Source organism: Acipenser ruthenus, chromosome 19 (assembly GCF_902713425.1).
Source record: "Acipenser ruthenus chromosome 19, fAciRut3.2 maternal haplotype, whole genome shotgun sequence".
NCBI classification, from domain to species: Eukaryota; Metazoa; Chordata; class Actinopteri; order Acipenseriformes; family Acipenseridae; genus Acipenser; species Acipenser ruthenus.
In genome coordinates, this window is record NC_081207.1 from 30,174,441 (window position 1) to 30,193,920 (window position 19,480).

A 19,480-nucleotide genomic window follows, 5' to 3' on the forward strand; every position below is an offset into this window, starting at 1 on the left:
GTGAGTTGCTTATTGGAACGAGTAAGAGGCATACTAACACTACTTGATCAGCGAGTGGTCTCTCATTTACAGTGTTTTAGGAAATGTGAATGTTAACATGGTGCTACTGCATATAATACATTTCATATTCTACAGCACAGCCTTAAACATTTTCCCCCAGTAAAAATTATTTTCATGTGCAAGGAGCAGCTGTACTTCATACTGTATCAGCAGCATTACTAAACCATTGGGAAAAATAAAACACGTTTAGCAATTTAAAGACTTTATTTTGTTCATGTTAAAAGAAAAAAAAAAAAAAGTAAGTTACAAAACAGATGTAAGTTTTTACACACATATCCATTAGCCTCCAGACATAGGGGCCTATCTATCAACACGTCGTCACAGACTAATTACAGGAAGAATCTTTTGATCGGTTTTTCTCGTTTTCACTTGCAGCAGCCGGTGTCGCAGGTGGCTCCCCCTTTGCAGACGCAGCCCTGGGCACATTTGCTGCAGCCGGTGGGACAACAGGAGCAGCAGCCTATGAGAGTCAGAGACACACAGAGAGAGAAACGTTACTCTCCGAACAGTGATGCAAGCGTGCTATTGTTTGAAACCGGGGTAAGCAGCGTGGGCTTTCAGTCCAGACATATCCCTAATTTGCAATTGAAATCACTTAAAACACCGAACCTGGCCCGTCACTTAATTACACTGTAGTTTTCAGATTAAGGCACAGGTCATGAAGGTGTAAATTTAGACACACACACACACATAATGTGTACATACAAGGCATAAACAGTTCAATCCAACTAAAATGTACAATACGCATATTACAGTGCAAGTTCATTTTTACAGAAATCACTTACTTTTCTTGCAGGTTTTGCATTTGCAGTCCGTGCATTTGCAGCTTTCACCGCAGCTGCATGAACCACCTTAAATTAAATACGAAAAAAAAAAAAAAAGTGAATTAGCCAGCGAGTTTAAACACAAAGATACTGAAATCACATAATAATAATAATTATTATTATTATCACCACAATGGAGACAAACACTAAATGAAGATAGGAAAGGACAACCTTGTATGTACAGAATGCCAAGATAAAACAACGTTCAACTTTATATATATTATATATACCCATAAACAAAACAAACAAACAAAACATTTACTTCAATAAATTAACTTTTACTTACCCTGAGCACACGTGCAAGATTGCGGATCCATGTCTTTGCTTTGCTTCCCGGTGACGAGTCTGCAGTAATCGAATTCTGGAGCTGAAGAAGTGCGTGCTTAAGCGCTGCGCTTCCCCTGTATTTATACCAGAGCTCCTGATTGAATCAGTCTCACTCACCGGGTGCAAAGCGCATCCCACCGCATCGTCAGAGGGCTGCACACGGACCGGTGAGTGGCCACCGCCATAACTAAGTCAACACAACACTCGCCGGAGCACAGCGGTGTGCAAACTGTTTTGCAAAAAATGTAAATTCTGAGCGTGTGTTACTTTCTGGCTCTTTTGTAGTGAAATGTGATTCTGCAATATTCAAAAATATCCATTCTCTTTTTTCTCATGGGAGTCAACGCCGACCGTTTTATAAAAGGAAAAACAAACAAACAAACAAACAGAAAGCAATGCCGTTACGGGATTCACACATTTCACAATAATTATAAAATTAATTACCACCCTTCATAATTATACCTGCCTTTACTTGTTTTAGTGAAAATAATATGTTTTCTATTCATCTCGCGCCCGACCTTTCTGTTTTTTTTTCACTTTTAATTAACTTCTGTTCAGTAGTTTTAATGTCCTCTTTGAAGAAAAAAAACAACAACTATGTACTTTAAAAATAAAACAACGTTTTTCCTTTTATTGTGTTCTTTATCGTTATTATTTTACGCGTAACAAATAATAAAATCCTAACAATAATATATACAGGTTGTATTTCTTATGATCGTTGCAATAATATGAAGTGGTTCGATTTTAATTCGGTTTAATAAACATTATATATATATATATATATATATATATATATATATATATATATATATATATATATATATACTGGAAAGTGAATCGAAAACAAAGACACGTAAAAGCCCTATATTTTGTTTTCTTGCCTATGCACTCAGCACTAATAAAAAGCATCTATCTGCATTGTTTGCACACCGTCGCTGTGAATAGTGTGGTGATGCGCTGCACTCGGCTTTGCCATCACGAGGACTGAAGAATACGCCCATCGCTGCACTCGAACTAAACAGAATCCCTGACTCGCAGTGACGTAAGCGCTGTTCTGCACTCGGTCAAACTGTCAGGTGTTTTTCCACTAGCCGTTATGATATCAACATTACCAAAGCATTTTTTTAGAATCCTATACTATGATCTTTCTAATATATACACACACACACACATATATATATATATATATATATATATATATATATATATATATATATATATATATATATATATATCTACACAGATTTAAAAACATAAATAAGATAAAATAAAGTGATTTAACATGACACACTTCCAGTTTTTACAAACGCAACTTTTGCACTCAGTTTGTGGATGTATCCATAAGAATAGGTGAAAGACAACCTCTACAAATGAATAGCCGATTCATATGCCTACGTTATTGCAGTTAAGCACCCAATTTCACATCCGTGCATTGTGAACCATACTACTGTCTGTAACCGTGTTAATGTCCAGTTTAAACCTTTTAACACGAAAGCGAGCACACAAATAAAAGAAAATCAATTTGGATTAGGATGCATTGCAGCAAATTTTGTGTCTTGTATGTTGAAAAAAAAATCACGATTTCTCATTTTTAAAATTATTTGTAAATGATTGGTCACGCGTGTAATTATAAACACATGCCCTTGTTTGGTTGTGCACACGGAGCATTACATGGCATCTAATTCTTGTCTTGTCATCCGTGGAACCTGAGCCCTGCAGTGTTCAAGGATAAATAACAATTCAAAGGAATAACTGTACTCGCTTTAAACGCGGCACACCTTGTCTTTGGCATGTGTGTATGTGTTAATTACTTTTCAGTTAAAGTCCTAGTTTGAAATCCCTTGAGTGAATAACACAGCGGTGCTATTTTATCATGAACATGAATACTCTTGACCGGAGGGTCGTGGGCTCAATCACTGCTGCTGTACCTTTGAGCAAGGTACTTTACCTAGATTGCTCCAGTAAAAACCCAACTTTATAAATGGGGAATTGTATGTAAAAAGAATGTGTAAAAAAAAAAGTAATTGTATGCAAAAATAATTTGATATCTTGTAGCAATTGTACGTCGCCCTGGATAAGGGCGTCTGCTAATAAATAAATAATAATAATACTCAATCTTAATATTATTAGACCGTGTTCAGTTGTTATTTCGTATCATATTGCAGTTACTGTACATTCTCGTTAAAGGGGAGGCGCTATTTTAGTTTGGTCTACCCTACGTCATGTTGCACTCTAGCTACACGGCCCCTAATTCTATGGTAATCGCAGCACAGCGTTGGGAGCGCTTTTTCGAGGCGAGGTCTGGTTGCAGAATGCGCCGATGCGTAGCAAAGCAGTTTAGCATCCGAGCGTCTCGTGTCGAGTCACCAGACACGTCTGCGGTGAAGAGTTACACAGGGTGGTGACGTCACCGCATTACAGTGCGCACGCATTAGATTTTCTACACACCTGTGTGTATATTTATTTAGTTCAAAAACTGCGGAAGCCGCCTTTCTGTTTGGAAATCGAGTCTGGTAAGAATACTTTTTCAGCAGAGGACTTAGCATTAAGATTGTGTATTGTATATTTAACGTTAAATTGACATTTTCAAACGATACGTTTTATTTTGCTTTTTGAATTTAGTCAGTGTGACGATCTGCGTTATTTAATTTCTTTGACTGGTGAAGCAAGACTGACACATTCTATTACTATATTCTTTTTGCGGATATGACATGTCAAAAAACTGTAAAACAATGTTTGTGTAATACGTGTCTAACGTGTAACATGTTGAGAAAGGCAGAGATAGAAACGCCAGGGATTGCAGCGTTTCCAAGATGTCGAGCGTTGCTAGGTAACGCAAGCGCTTTTCAGACCCGAGAGAGCTGTAAATACGAGTAAGCTGTTTATAACGTTAAACCCCACTGGCTAATGTTCACAGAAAGACAAATTAATAGCTGCGGCTTTTAAACTACCATATGCTATCTCACATTTCAAATTAAACCATATTATGTATTTCAAAATGTGAAGGATTAAGCACTATTCACTCTCTGTACTAGTTAGCATAATGATGTATTGAGGAAATAAAACTGTATGCAGGCACAATTAGTACTTTTCTCAACATTTTGGAACCAGACATTCTCTTTTTTTTCGCATCTTAAACAGCCTTAATTACCCCATGTATTTCAATAGCAACATCACTGGTCTCTTTCCCACTAGAATCACGCTCCCATTCCCAGTGACTCTTATTCCCCAGTAAGTTCCACGGTTTTCACATTAAAGTATGTGTTAGTGGTCACTGTAAAGTTTGCTAGGTTAGTACAATTCAAGCTAAACATTTTCATAAAAGGCATTCTACATTTTAATTTGCATTCACAGAATAGCAGTATGTAAAACACTAATCTGAAGTAGGTGTTGGGATGGAGGGGGGCTGAGCAGGTTAAACTGTGTATTGTTTTGTGACAGTCTTCTCATAACAAACAAAGGTCACAGCTTTTCCTTTTTCCCCCAGACGTAACCATGCTTGTCCCAGTCTTCACACTGAAGTTAAACCACAAAATCAACCCCCACATGGTGACTGTGGGGAAGTATGATGGGATGCACCCCTGCCTGACAGCAGCCACTCAGGCAGGGAAAGTATGTAACAGGCAGGCTTTTATTATTTTTATTTGCTAAAAAGAATGTGAAACCTGATCGCATATATAATGAACATAGATCAAGGCTAGAGCCATATTGATCCACATTACAAATTCTACAGGGTGCATGTAAATGAGGCATCATAGGCAATAGCATTTGAGAGGCAAAATCATTTTAACACATCTGGCTATCTGCACCAAAACTAACCGAATTTGCCCCTCTTTTCTTAAAGACTCTTCACCCCCGAAAGATACAGAGACACAACCAATATGCCTATGATTCCTGTAGTTTACTTAAAGTAGCACTTTCGCATGTTCTGAATCCTGATTTTAATTTTTTTTAGGAACTTACAATTGCTGTATGTTTGTGCATTTTTCCTTTTCTCACTGTCCCCACACTGCTTCAAGAGTATGCCATATGTATTAAGCTGCATTATTTAGAAGTTCAGTACAGTTGTGTACCACAGGGTCTGGTTGTGTCGGTGATTCAGTCTCTCTCTCTCTCTCTTGTCTTTGTGGAACAGGTCTTCATTCACAATCCACACACACGTGGCCAGCGGCTTTCATCCAGTCGCATTACTCAAAGCACGCAGGACTCGGACATATCCCTCCTCAATATAAACCAGGCTGTGAGCTGCCTGGCCTCGGGAGTGTTCAACCCATCACACGAGCATCACTCTCTCCTGGTGGGAACACAGACAGACCTGCTAGCCTACGATGTGCACAATAACTCTGACGTCTTTTACAGAGAGGTCAGTTTGAACTTGTATTTTTAATCAAGTGTCTTGCGTACTTTTGTCAACATATTACATGTTATACAGTACTTGCACTGCCTGGCCTTTCTCTTAGGACCTGTTCAATTAAAATTAGAGATGCAAATTAGATTGATCATGTGATATGACATCTGATCCCTGCAGCACTGTAAAGCTGTGAGAGCAGCACAATTGCAATCAGTCTGTCAGAAAGAGGGGCAGGCAGATGTCTAATAGCATTCGAAAGGGTCACGACAGTGGGCTGCACGTTGAGCAGGTGCCACAGTACGAAGGACAGTCATGTTGGGAGGGTGCTTCTAGACATCAGCCATCAGATTGCATGAGCAGTGGACTCTATGCCACGTCGTGTCAAGGCTGAGATCAGAACGAATGGTTGCCCAACACAATGTTAGACACAGGTCCTAATAAAGTGGCTGGGCAGTCTATTATAAACACTCTATTCAAAGAGCAGCGAATGCTAAACGATTGTTATTATTTAGAATGCTAACACAACACTGCAATATAAATAATAAGGATGACAAAAAGCAACGTACCTTTTGTTGGTCTCTTTTATTTTAATTTTTTTAAGGTTGCAGATGGAGCCAACGCAATAGTGCTTGGGCAGCTAGGTGGAATCTCCCCTCCTCTTGCAATAATTGGTGGGAACTGTGCCCTCCAGGGCTTCGATCATGAGGGAAATGACCTTTTCTGGACGGTATGGATACAAAAAGAACATTAACAAACAAAATGGCAATTTCACTGTGGTTAACTTTGGCAAACAATTAATATAGAATGATAGTTCTTGATTTGCATGCTTATTGATTGTGTCTATCAAAGCTGTTCACAGGTCCAACAATGTAAAGTTGTCTTCTGTCTGTATAATACTGTACTGATGTATGAATATGTTTTAAAGCATCTTTGACTCATGTAACATGTATGTATATTCTTTAGGTTACTGGAGATAATGTCCGCTCATTATGTCTTTGTGACTTTACCGGCGATGGAAACAATGAGGTTGGTAAATAAATGTTACTGTAATTGAAACTACTCCCACCCCAGTGAATATGAAAATATGTAGTTTGATATTTGCCTGTTGCACGTTGGTCCTTTTTTTATTTTACTACACAGCAACAGTGCCCACTCTTACAGATAAATCACCCTGGCATTTAGATGGGTTACTTTACAGATGTTACTTCTCTTTGCAGCTTCTAGTTGGTTCAGAAGATTATGATATTCGAGTTTTTAAGGAAGATGAAATGATGGCAGAAATGACAGAAACAGAGGTAAGTTTTCATTTATGTGTTTTTGCAGTTTAATGAATACCATCTTTAGCAGTAACAGTGCCATTATTGGGGATAAGGATATGGCATCAAAGTTATCTTTAACTATTTCCAACATTTTTACCATTAATGAAAGAGTTACCCACATGATGTTATGTAAGTGGGTCGTGTGCCAGTTACAGTAGCTCCTCTATTAGAATATAACTTTGTAACAACTTCATGTATTTGTGTTATATTTCAGACTGTGACATCTCTTTGCCATATGCATGGCAGCCGGTTTGGGTATGCTTTAGCCAATGGCACAGTTGGCGTGTATGATCGGACTGCACGTTATTGGAGGATAAAGGTAGGGATGTTAATTATTTTATTAAGCAGTAGTGAACTTCTGATATCTGTTTAGGGTCATACTGCATGCACTAACTGTTTAATGTAACATTTGTTTATTTGTTTATTTAAATACATTGATCAGTTCTATTTCTTTTTCTTTTTTTTCTCTTTGTTTTCTTTAGTCCAAAAATCAAGCGATGAGTATCCATGCATTCGATTTGAACTCTGATGGTGTGTGTGAGCTGATCACAGGCTGGTCTAATGGAAAGGTGAGCATTTTTAAATGTACTACACTTCCTAATACGTTTTGGAGGTAGTGTAGAAATCACATTGTCAGCTGTCATAAGGAGTGTTGGAAACTGTCCAGGACAAGAAGCCCATTGAGTCTCGTCCCTTTCCTCCTGTAATGGAATCTAACTCAGCAGAGCAGAATCTGGTCAACGTCACTGCTTCACCTGCTAAACTGTGCTGTGTATTTATTTACTCTCTCCTTAAAAAAAGGATGTGACTGTTCTGAACTTATTATACAGCCAGGGTCATAATATGCCCTGATATGGTTTGGGAAGAATTTAGGTAGTTTGAAGTGGTGTCATTTTTTGCAGATCTCAAAAATGTTGTTATTTTGCTATCTGATTTTTTGAGGGAGAGAGGGGCAGGGGCTCTGCCAGTAGCAGTTAACTGGTTTTGTAACATCTGGCAGATTCTAGCACATATTCGTGGGATTGTAGACTACAGGAATACACTGCAGCACCATGTGAATTCTTTTCCATCTCTCCAGATCGATGCACGCAGTGACCGCACCGGAGAGGTTATCTTTAAAGATAACTTCACTTCCTCAGTTGCTGGGGTTGTTGAAGGAGATTACAGGATGGATGGACAGATTCAACTTATCTGCACTTCCGTTGAGGGGGAAGGTAAGAAAAAAAAAAACAGGCACATACAGAGGGGCCCTCATGATCTCATAATAATCACACAGTACCCGAAAGGTTAAAAGTATTTGTATAAAATCGGATTATAGCCAAAGGCAATCAGAAACGCCTACAAGAGGCCATGTATGTCAATGTATGATACCAGTTTGGTGAAGATTGGTGTAAAATCAAGGCAGTATCATGTTCACCATGTAGTGTGACAGACACAGACAGAATAATACAAATACTGCATATGCAACTTTGGTCTTGTGTTTGGTTCAGTTTATAGAACAGGCAGATGTTATAGGGACACAAAGCCACTATCCTATTATTATTATTATTATTATTATTATTATTATTATTATTATTTGTTTATTTAGCAGACGCCTTTATCCAAGGCGACTTACAGAGACTAGTGTGTGTGAACTATGCATCAGCTGCAGAGTCACTTACAATTACGTCTCACCCGAAAGACGGAGCACAAGGAGGTGAAGTGACTTGCTCAGGGTCACACAATGAGTCAGTGGCTGAGGTGGGATTTGAACCGGGGACCTCCTGGTTGCAAGCCCTTTTCTTTAACCACTGGACCACACAGCCTCCTAGTAGATATGCCTAATAACATGAAGATTCAAGTTCACATAGTTTTCCATTTTAGTCGTTCTTGTATTCTTTTTTTATATATTTTTTCTGCAAAGTATATCATTGATAACAGCCCACTTCTAATTTATTTTTTCAGTGCGGGGATATTTACCAGCCAGCAAAGAGATGAAGGGAAATCTTATGGATGCAAGTGTTGAACAAGATCTGATTCGAGAGCTCAGTAACCGAAAACAAAACTTACTGCTTGAACTACGAAACTATCAGGAAAACTCAAAGGTACAGCCTGCTTTAAACCTGTAATGCACAAGCATTTCTGTAATGAGGTAAGCTACTTTCTGTCTTTGTGAGGCTGGATTTAAAAAAGAATAATACGAGGGGTGGCTAAGCATTGTATCACATGTGATCCAGAAATGAGCATTGCAGGGTTAATTACACATGTGCACATGCAGTTAGTTGAAAATACCAGATTTAGACATTTTTAAGTTTAAAACAGCTGTATTCTGTATAAGTAATTACGGTATATTACAACAAAAGTGAAATAAACATTGACAAAACTAGTTGATTTCCCGGCTCTGTATTAAAAGCACGGTTCTTGCATTGGGAACAAACCAAGCAATAGTGATTTGTTTTCTTTGAATTGTGTTTAAAGATATGCAGACATTATGACACTGTTAAATTGCATTAATGAAAGCACAGGTAAGCGCTGTGTGGAAAATGCATAGTATATTTACAGGATCTTTTTCTGTGATTTCAGGCTGGAACAGGGTCAAAGAAAAAGGAGAAGGAAGGACAAATGGGAGTTATTCCTGCAAACACCCAGTTACAGACAGCTCTATCTGTCAACGCCGGCTCTGAAAACCAAAAACCTAGCGTAGACCTAACCATTTCCACATCAAATGGTATTTATTCTTCTATATGTTCCGTTCATGAACGAAACCTACAGCTAGTACAGTAAATACACTCACCTTTACTGTACCTACTGGTAACGATGCAGAGAGAGATGGTGTGCATGTTGACCACGATACAGAACTGCTTCAAACAGGGTTTGCTTGGCCCGGTTTGTCAAACGTTTTCATTAACAGGAATATACTTTTAACTAGAATATATTTGGGCATTTGTGTAAGAATGTAATTAATTGTGTAATGTATTAAACTTTCTCTCTACCTTTACACTTTTTTGTTTTACTAAAATCCTTCATTAAAACTTGGCTTTTGTTTCTGGTAGACACAATTATCCGTGCTGTTCTCATATTTGCTGAGGGGATATTTGAAGGGGAAAGTCACGTCGTACACCCCAGTGCGCAGAACCTTTCAGGCTGCATTCGAGTCCCCATCATTCCTCCGAAAGACGTTCCTGTCGATTTACACATCAAAGCCTTCGTGGGCGGAAAAAGCAGGTAATGTTCCATTTGTGCACGCTGCTGTATCAGAATAGAATATGTCAAAGTTGCAGAGTTCTCCCTACGGTTTTGTGTCTTCAAAATTAACTTCATACACAGTTCTATAGCTTTCAGCACAAAGTGGGAAAAACGCACACAACATTCCTAATGAGAGCTTTTATTAAGTGAATGTTCAGAATATAAATAGCTACGTTTAAACTGTATCTAGGACTCGGGGGGGGGGGGGGGGGGGGTTAGGGTTCAGTTCCTGAACCCTGCCAGGGTAAGCTACATCTGGATTTCATTATAACATTGATGAACACTCTCGGGTTGCATGAAATACCTATTTTTAACTGTAACCTGAGGGTCACCACAGGTAGTTGGTTGATACAATCCCTGGAGTAAGTCAAGGATTTCTGCTCCAGACAGGATATAAGTTGATTGAATGCACCTCTTAGACATTCTTCTATCTTATTGAATTGTTTTTTTTTTCAGTACTCAGTTTCATGTGTTTGAGCTAACCAGGCAGCTGCCCCGCTTCTCCATGTATGCCTTGTGTACGCAAGGGTCTGCTCCCAAACCCAGGGGCAAAGCCACCTTCTCCATCAACGACCGCCTGCAGAGGGTGAGTTGCTCTCACCACCACTCGTGCCACCCTCATAGTTGCTGAGCTGAGAATATGAACAGCATGCAGCTCATCTACTAAGTAATATTCTACGAGATGCTTTTAAGAAGGGCATTTCATCATGTGAAAAAAATAAAAGGCTTTATCAGGTACAGGTGTTAAGTTGTGTTGACAAACCTCTATTAATTTGATTGCTGACCGTAAGGATAAATGCTTCAGTCATCCAGTGACACTTCAATTGTGATACACAGTTTTAATGATTGTAATGAGGACTGTCTTACATGAAACCATTTATTTTGCTTGCTTTCAGGATTCCTTCCCCAGGGATCCATGCTGAGACCGTGTTAATGTATGTTTTTGTTGATTTATTTTGTAGGTTGTAATGTGGTTAAACCAAAATTTCTTGCTTCCAGAGGATATTGAGGTTCCTGACGTCTGTTTCACTTCTCTCCGGGGAGCAGGACAGCTGTGCATTAAAATAGAACAAAGTGGGGAGGTAGGGAGACACGCCTGGACAGTAGAGCTCTGTACAGCGATTTCCTTCTAGTTTCTTCTCCATTGCATTGTTCTTATTTAGCATAGTCGCTGCAGTATTGTCTAATTGTAAAGACCACAAAGCAAAACATTTTCTTGTCTCAAAAGTGTTTTTTTTCTTTGTTTTCCAAATGATGTTTATTTTATGTTACTTAATTTCGTTTTAATACTTTTTTGATAATCGTTTTGATTGTTTTTTTTACTGATTGCGTTTCTTTAGATTACAGTGAACACGGATGACATGGATCTTGCTGGAGATGTTATTCAGTCTCTGTCATCGTTTCTGGCTATTGAAGACCTCAATGTAGATGCAGATTTCCCAGACTATTTTGAAGAGGTTCGGAACACTCTAGTTCAGGTAGGTGTCAAGAAATGCTGGTTCAGAAAGGAAACTCATGCGATAGATTATTTACTAAAACAGACTAGACAACACTGCTACATTGTAGGCCTATATATTTTGTACTACATTCTTTGGCATTTGGCCTCGCCTTTCGAGGTACCCCTGCCCATAAGTAGCTTGCAGATAAGAGGAGAGGCTGACCGTAGGGAAGCCATGGGCAGGGTGGCAGGATAGCTGCCCTCCATTAGACGAAGACAAAAAGCAGGTGGACACTGAGGGGAAGGAGGAGGCGAACTCTGGGGCACAGCGGGGACGTATAGTTTATCGAAGGACAAATAAGAACCAGCTATTCAACTGACGATTTAATCAGGTAGTGGAAGCGCCCACAATATGCTTGATATTACGTGATTTGATCTAAGGTTCAAGTGAGTTCCCTGCCAGAACCACTGCTTTGCTTCATTTGTATTCGTGCGCATGTATAAATACACAGCCTTGGTTATGTGTGTTCATGTATTCTGCATTGTAAAAGCCAACCAGAAAACAACATCTAAAAAATACATTACCGCTGTCATCAAGCTGATGTTTTCACGAACAAAGCAGCAGAAATTCAAACACAGAAAGATGACAATAACTGTAAAGCCCTTTATGTTTCTTTTTTGTTTTTCTTGCTACTCGAAGGTAAAACTGTATTTCATTTTGTGCTAAAACAGGCTTGCAGTGTGCTCATGGGGGAGTTTATGATCCAGGCCCTGAAGTGCTTCTCTTTACTGACAGGTGGACGAGTACCATTCGGTGCATCAGAGACTGACAGCAGAGATGGCTGACCACTCCAACCTCATACGAAACATGTTGGTTCAAGCAGAAGATGCACGTCTGATGGGGGACATGTGCGTGCACTGAAACATTTACACTGCTTTTATTGTGAAGTACTCTTGACAGCTTGGACTGTGCAGATACATGTTATGCTGTTATTTGCATCATGTTTTACACTTTGGGATGTAGATTATTTTAGTGGTATAGAACAGATATTCATCAACAGGTTACCTGAATTGAGAGTTTATGTGAGAGTCATATTATCTTAGATGCGTGTGTGCATATAGATATATATAAATATGTGTGTATATATATGTAAACTAGTCTTGTATCCTTTTCGCTTTAGGAAAACAATGAAGAAGCGATATATTGAGTTGTTCGACCTGAACAGAGATTTGGTAAACGGTTACAAAATTCGATCCAACAACCACGCTGAGCTCCTGAACTGCTTGAGAGCTGTGAATCAGGCGATACAGAGGGCTGGACGATTACGGGGTAAGTGATGTGAGAGCTGTGAATCAGGCGATACAGAGGGCTGGACGATTACAGGGTAAGTGATGTGAGAGCTGTGAATCAGGCGATACAGAGGGCTGGACGATTACAGGGTAAGTGATGTGAGAGCTGTGAATCAGGCGATACAGAGGGCTGGACGATTACAGGGTAAGTGATGTGAGAGCTGTGAATCAGGCGATACAGAGGGCTAGACGATTACAGGGTAAGTGATGTGAGAGCTGTGAATCAGGCGATACAGAGGGCTGGACGATTACGGGGTAAGTGATGTGAGAGCTGTGAATCAGGCGATACAGAGGGCTGGACGATTACAGGGTAAGTGATGTGAGAGCTGTGAATCAGGCGATACAGAGGGCTGGACGATTACAGGGTAAGTGATGTGAGAGCTGTGAATCAGGCGATACAGAGGGCTGGACAATTACAGGGTAAGTGATGTGAGAGCTGTGAATCAGGCGATACAGAGGGCTGGACGATTACAGGGTAAGTGATGTGAGAGCTGTGAATCAGGCGATACAGAGGGCTGGACGATTACAGGGTAAGTGATGTGTGAGCTGTGAATCAGGCGATACAGAGGGCTGGACGATTACAGGGTAAGTGATGTGAGAGTTGTAAATCAAGCGATACAGAGGGCTGGACGATTACAGGGTAAGTGATGTGAGAGCTGTGAATCAGGCGATACAGAGGGCTGGACGATTACAGGGTAAGTGATGTGAGAGCTGTGAATCAGGCGATACAGAGGGCTGGACGATTACAGGGTAAGTGATGTGAGAGCTGTGAATCAGGCGATACAGAGGGCTGGACGATTACAGGGTAAGCGACGGTTAAATTAGCTTTTTTGTTATTATGCTTTATAATTTGTTATAGTGTGCAAGATATTCTGTGTGCTGCAGTATAGTTATGAACACATGTGTAAAGTGCAGTTATGGAGCAGTTTAACTGCAGTCTCACAGTGGTTGGGGTAGGTAGATCAAACCTACAGTACATTGCCAGGGTTCAACCCTATACTGTACTGTACTATAGGATGCTAATGTGTTATTATTTGTTTGTTTGTTTTAAAAGTTGGAAAACCAAAGAATCAAGTGATTACTGCATGTAGGGATGCCATCAAGAACAACAATGTGAATGCACTCTTCAAGATAATGCGCGCTGGCATTCAGTCCTGCTAACTGCGATCACTCCAATGGCTGCGGTATGGAGAAGAAACTCAGGTTAATGGCTGTCTGAGAGGAATCTCATTGCAAAGATGTGTTTCTGCATCAAATAAGAATCTCTAAAAAAAAAAAATAATAAAATCAATAGGGACTTGTTATGTCAACATTTATAAAATAACTACAAGTAATATTGTTTTAAAATAAAATACATTGTATCCGCCAGTATTTTTAGTAAGTAGCATTTAATTAAGTTCAGCTCTTTTTTTTTTTTTTTCCCCCAGGTGGACAGAAGAGCTGTATTGATAAAGCATTAGTGTAGCAATAAATGTGTTGGGCTGCATTGCAATTACTGGTGTACTAAGGCTTAATGAATACTATGCACAAATCTGTCCAAAATGTATGTAAATGTTTGCTGTAGCCAAAGAGAGCATATGTTTTCAGTTTAGCGAGAATGGCTGGATTTTAAAAGAGATCGATGGTGAATTAGTGTGTTACACTCTTTTTAGCTTGGAAAAAAGCAGTTCGATTTTGGATCTGGTTTTCTACATAAACATTATCTATGAAAAGGTAACCCTGTTTTTTTTTTTCTTTTGTAAATACTTTGGTATATCTTTTTTGTTATGTGTATCAAAAACAAGCCTGTTTATTAATGGCAGTGCACAAATGGCCTGAATATCCAGGTGTATCCTTGACTGTATGTATTACAATAACCTTGTCTGTCTTGTGTGGTTTCCTATGTTTTGTTTGTAATAGTAAATTATTTTCTATCACCGTTTTACATGTTTTGTTTATAAAAATCTGTGTATTCCGTTATTAAAAATATGTCTATATATCCAGTGTATTGCATTGTTGTGTAATTATGTATTTATAATAGTAGAATACAGTTTAATATACATACTTTATTTTTATCCAATAGTAAACCAAGTGGATGTGATTTATTTTTCTCCAACGGTTACATTTCGTTAACACTGAAATAAATCTGATGGGTGTATTTAAGCCACAACACACACGTACACAAGGGGGCGCCCTTCCCCAATACCTAAATCACTACCAGACATCACAACAGACGGCTCCTTTCATTCCAGCAATACCGGTTGTGGCTGTAGTTTTCATGGGCACACACCGTTATCAAATCGTGTATCGGAGAGATGAGGCTGCAGTTTACGGTAATGTAAAAGAAAACATGTTTTTTTTTTTTTTAAAGTAATGTTTAGTTCAACTTTAAATTGTAAGTAACAAAAAATAAATAATTTGGCATAGAAGGTATGCTGCACAATGTGCATTACATCATAACGCATCGCAATTCCTCCCCACTCGCCGGTTTCCCTTCTAAGGCAGTCTGAAGTTGCTTTGCTGGCATCTGTTTTTTTTTTTTTTTTTTTTTTTTCCACAAAAATAAAGTTGAGGCGAGCAGCACTGTCGATTTAACTTTTCAACGCTCTTTGGCCTGTCTAGCGAGTAAAACTAGTTTGCATGATAATATGTGTTATAATGTAGGGTTTGACTGCAATTACAAAAACTAAAGTGTGTTTTTGTTCGTGTGACTACAACGGGATAATTAGGACCAGATGTTCATGTTTGGCACTTCTCCGGGTAATCCAGCACTACAGATGGATGAACACGCAGCCTTTCATATGTGGTGAGTATGTTAGTTTCTTTAAGACGCAGACTCATCGAGGGTGTTGTTTCAATGTTACAGAACATTTTAAATTCGAGTAAGCGCTCTTCTGTGTTTGCACGGCATTAGGGACGCCAAGTTTAGGATCTTGTCTGGCTGCTTCTTGCAGTTCTGTTTATTCCGACGAACCACTACACAAGTTCACGATCTTCAATATATTATTATTATTATTATTATTATTATTATTAATTTCTTAGCAGACGCCCTTATCCAGGGCGACTTACAGTCGTAAAGCATGACAAAACACACAATTATCTGCCACTGCACTTTTTAAATATACCGTACATGCGATGTGGTTTAAACGCTTTCCACTATCTAACATGCTTCTCACATGTGTGTTATGTTTGGCTTTATTGTCCGCATTGCCGCATCTGATGCACAATAAATACGTTGACGTCATTAGAAGTGGAACTGCTTCAGTAAATGATTATTATGTGGGTTGAGAACACAGTAACTGACAGGAGCAATGTGCTTTTATTAAGAGATGGAACATGTGTGTTACAATGGATAACGTTTGTGCATATGTTGAGAAAAAAAAATAATATTAATCTTAATAACCGACTTCAACTGGCTTACTTAATATGATTAATATTTATTTTATTTACAACCAGCTTGTATATACTGTATTTAATATTCCAGTTTTTCGTTGCTTTCTTCCTAATATTACTGGTATTATTTAACAGAAACGGTGTGTGTGTTTATAACACTATTTAGTTCTGTATTTTAGTGTTAATTGAGGTGGGCCACATTGCTGAATACCCAATAACCTCCAAACCAGGAGCTCTGCGGAATGCACCAAGCTGGCTCCTGGGTGTGACTTGGAAATATTCTTCATCCCAGCCAAGACTCGCATCTTGTAATGGTTTTAACACCAAGCCTCCAAACCTACTTTACTCAGGCTCTGAAGGACCATTAGAAAGTGGCTGCAGTGACCTCCTAAATTCCTCATTTAAAAAAAACAAAAAAAATTCAGATTCCACAGGTGGCGAAACCTGTCTTCTATTTGCACATGCTGTAATTGGCCTAACTGTTTCTCAACGGCTGGGAAAGAGCAGTTTATGAGACGTGTCCCATCCGCTGGAGACCATGAGAGTTCATCTGAAAGGAGATGTGATCTGCACCGTTGTGATTCTGACAGTGCTGTGCATAATACTGTACACCCAGTATGGATTCACAGCAATGTGGGGAATTCAGAACCTAATCAAGGAAACGTCAAACACAAGAGTTCTTTTGGGAACCACAGCCAAGAGGCTAGAGGAGTTCGCAACTCCTCGGCTTCATTCTGGACAGATGTGCAATTCTGAGCCAGTCGATGAGGGTACAGTTCAGCCCACCAGGGCCCCGTCTTCAGCTCGTCCACCTTTCAACTTCAAGCAGTACCTGAGAAACAAGGACTGCCGTGACTTCAAACTCCTTCTGAACCAGCCCGGGAAGTGCGTGGGGGACACGTTCCTGCTGATCGCCATCAAGTCAGTGGCGGAGGAGTTCGAGAAGCGCGAGGTGGTGCGCAAGACCTGGGGAGCGGAAGGGCTTTTAAACGGAGTAAAGATAAAGATGGTCTTCTTACTGGGGGTTCCCAAGAATCAAACAGTGTTTCCCGAGTGGGAGCTGCTTTTGAGGTACGAGAGCCGTGCGCACAGGGACATCCTCCTGTGGGACTTCCAGGATACTTTCTTCAACCTGACCTTGAAGGAGATCAACTTTTTAAAATGGCTGGACGTTTTTTGCCCCAGCGTGAAGTTCATCTTCAAAGGCGATGCTGATGTCTACGTCAACGTCGATAACATTGTGGAGCTCCTGAAGGAGCGCAGCCCCGGCGAAGACGTCTTCATTGGCGACGTCATCTATCAGGCTCAGCCTATCAGGTCAAAGAAGAGCAAGTACTTCATCCCAGAGACGGTGTACGGACAGGGGATTTACCCAGCCTACGCAGGCGGAGGCGGCTTCATCATGTCTGGCTTCACCGCTAAGAGACTGGAGCGAGCTTGCAGAGAGGTGGAACTATTCCCGATTGACGACGTCTTCATGGGAATGTGTCTGCTCCGGATTGGCCTAAAACCAGATTCTCACGAGGGTTTCAGGACTTTCGGGATAGTCAGGCCCTCAGCTGCCCCCCATCTCAAAGTCTTTGATCCATGTTTTTACAGGGAGCTCATGGTGGTCCACAGCCTCACCGTGGCAGAAATGTGGCTCATGTGGAAACTGCTTCACGACCCGGAGGTGCAGTGCAATACCAAAGTGGTTGTGAGGAAGCAGTTCAAATGGACGAAGAAACAGCAAAAACAAAAAGAGGACCTTGGATTGAAACTGTCCTGAGAGGTTTCACTGCCATTTTCAGCATGCGTATAACCTGTGAAATACAGGAAATCATATCGTCAAGCAGAACATGCACATTATCATTCCACTGTCTTTATACTCCGATATATAAGTATAAGGGCATTTTCTTAAAATGTTTAATAGACTTTTGAAAATTGTTTTCTACTGTGTAGCCACTGTACCTCTTTTGCAGGTTTGCCATAAAAACAATTACAACCATAAAACCGAACAAGCAAACAGTGATGTCTGATATGAACTAGCTTCTTGGATCAATATTTTGCATGCAACATGTATGGGGCATACAGTTCTGCTTCACGTATGTTCCCTTGTTACGATGCTACCGTGCTTAACAGCAAACACCCACCAATGTTATTCTTTTCTGTAAATGCAAATCAAGTTCACAATAATGTAAAATTGGGAAGCAAATATCACCTCGATTTGATAGTAAATTGATCCACAATCTGATGTATTTATGTAAGCAGACAGAGTTCATTTATAAAGTATTGAGATACCTACCTGTACAGCAGGTGAAAGAATCTGAAGTGCTTTGTAACACAGACTCCGTTATCACACACATTTACTTTGAAATAAATACAAAATCATACAATCAGTCAGTATTGTTTTACAGGTTTATTACATCCATTTTTATTTTTTGATTCAGGATTTGAGGATATGAACAAGATTATGAGCTGTGTATCAAAATGTGAATATAGTGGTTTAAAAAAAAAAAGAAAAGTCAATAAATTACTCTGCAAATTTGCATATGTTTGGATTTGAATTTGGACCTGCTGCGTTTATTGCCGTCTTTTGAGATGCTAAAGCTGAGGGAACATGAAGCCACTTGTTCAGGAACAGTGGCTTCCAGGAGACCTGGTTTGAGGCAACTTCGCTGTATCAAACCCCAAGTCTCGCCCAGTGTGCCGTAAGTTCCAAGCCACAAAGTGTCTTTGTGTTAACTCAGCTTAACAATGGCATTTTCAAAAGATCCATGTGGAGGATCATTTGGATATGTTTATTTAAATGTCACAGCGGAAAAGACTTGTAGGTTATTCTACGGACAGAGATTTAAAAATATCATTTTCAAACACCACATTTCTACTGTATGCATCAGCTCACAATTTCAACAAGCAATGGCCATTAAAAAAAAAAAAAAAAAAATGCATCCCCAAAAAAATGGTGGATTTGAAAAACATTTGAAAATAGTATTTATATGAATGTTGCTTCGATCATATTAATAGCAACTGTATTCCAGTTTAGAGATTTGTATTACAGTCCGTTATTTCCATTGTCAAAGCAGTTCGTTGGTAATCAACCATACCTGAATGCTTGGACGTTTGCTACCCACCCCTTGACCACGAATTCAAAACAATTTTAAAATTAAGAGACTATGGGGTTCAGGCTTCTACACTGGACATGTAATCCATACCTTTTCAGCAGTTTATCTAT

The 19,480-nt window shown here is 39.5% G+C and overlaps 3 protein-coding genes across 7 annotated transcripts; 2 read left to right on the forward strand and 1 right to left on the reverse strand.

Moving 5' to 3' along the window:
* Nucleotides 1-245: 245 nt before the first annotated feature.
* mt2 (metallothionein 2) lies at nt 246-1,327 on the reverse strand. Its single transcript, XM_034041393.3, has 3 exons — nt 1,171-1,327; nt 846-911; nt 246-520 (listed from the first exon to the last, which is right to left on the reverse strand). The coding sequence occupies exons 1-3, from the start codon at nt 1,199-1,201 to the stop codon at nt 426-428; spliced, it is 192 nt and encodes a 63-aa protein (XP_033897284.3). The 5' UTR covers nt 1,202-1,327; the 3' UTR covers nt 246-425.
* Nucleotides 1,328-1,331: 4 nt separating this feature from the next.
* Nucleotides 1,332-14,881, forward strand: bbs2 (Bardet-Biedl syndrome 2). Of its 5 annotated transcripts, none has more exons than XM_058992820.1 (19): nt 3,467-3,724; nt 4,699-4,823; nt 5,347-5,574; nt 6,164-6,289; nt 6,526-6,588; nt 6,780-6,857; nt 7,096-7,200; nt 7,364-7,450; nt 7,960-8,095; nt 8,826-8,965; nt 9,444-9,588; nt 9,914-10,085; nt 10,563-10,692; nt 11,069-11,188; nt 11,447-11,584; nt 12,341-12,453; nt 12,726-12,874; nt 13,949-14,097; nt 14,322-14,881. In XM_058992820.1, the coding sequence occupies exons 2-18, from the start codon at nt 4,707-4,709 to the stop codon at nt 14,053-14,055; spliced, it is 2,154 nt and encodes a 717-aa protein (XP_058848803.1). In that variant the 5' UTR covers nt 3,467-3,724; nt 4,699-4,706; the 3' UTR covers nt 14,056-14,097; nt 14,322-14,881. The 5 variants fall into 5 exon arrangements, 4 of the variants coding, with proteins under 4 accessions (XP_058848806.1, XP_058848803.1, XP_058848807.1 ...); XM_058992824.1 differs by having other exon boundaries at nt 13,949-14,078; XM_058992823.1 differs by lacking the exon at nt 3,467-3,724 and adding an exon at nt 1,332-1,378 and having other exon boundaries at nt 13,949-14,881.
* Nucleotides 14,882-15,233: 352 nt separating this feature from the next.
* On the forward strand, nt 15,234-18,519 carry b3gnt9 (UDP-GlcNAc:betaGal beta-1,3-N-acetylglucosaminyltransferase 9). The gene is made up of 2 exons (XM_034928322.2): nt 15,234-15,679; nt 16,446-18,519. Exon 2 carries the CDS (start codon nt 16,805-16,807, stop codon nt 18,032-18,034), a length of 1,230 nt encoding a protein of 409 aa, XP_034784213.2. The 5' UTR covers nt 15,234-15,679; nt 16,446-16,804; the 3' UTR covers nt 18,035-18,519.
* The last annotated feature ends 961 nt before the right edge of the window (nt 18,520-19,480 follow it).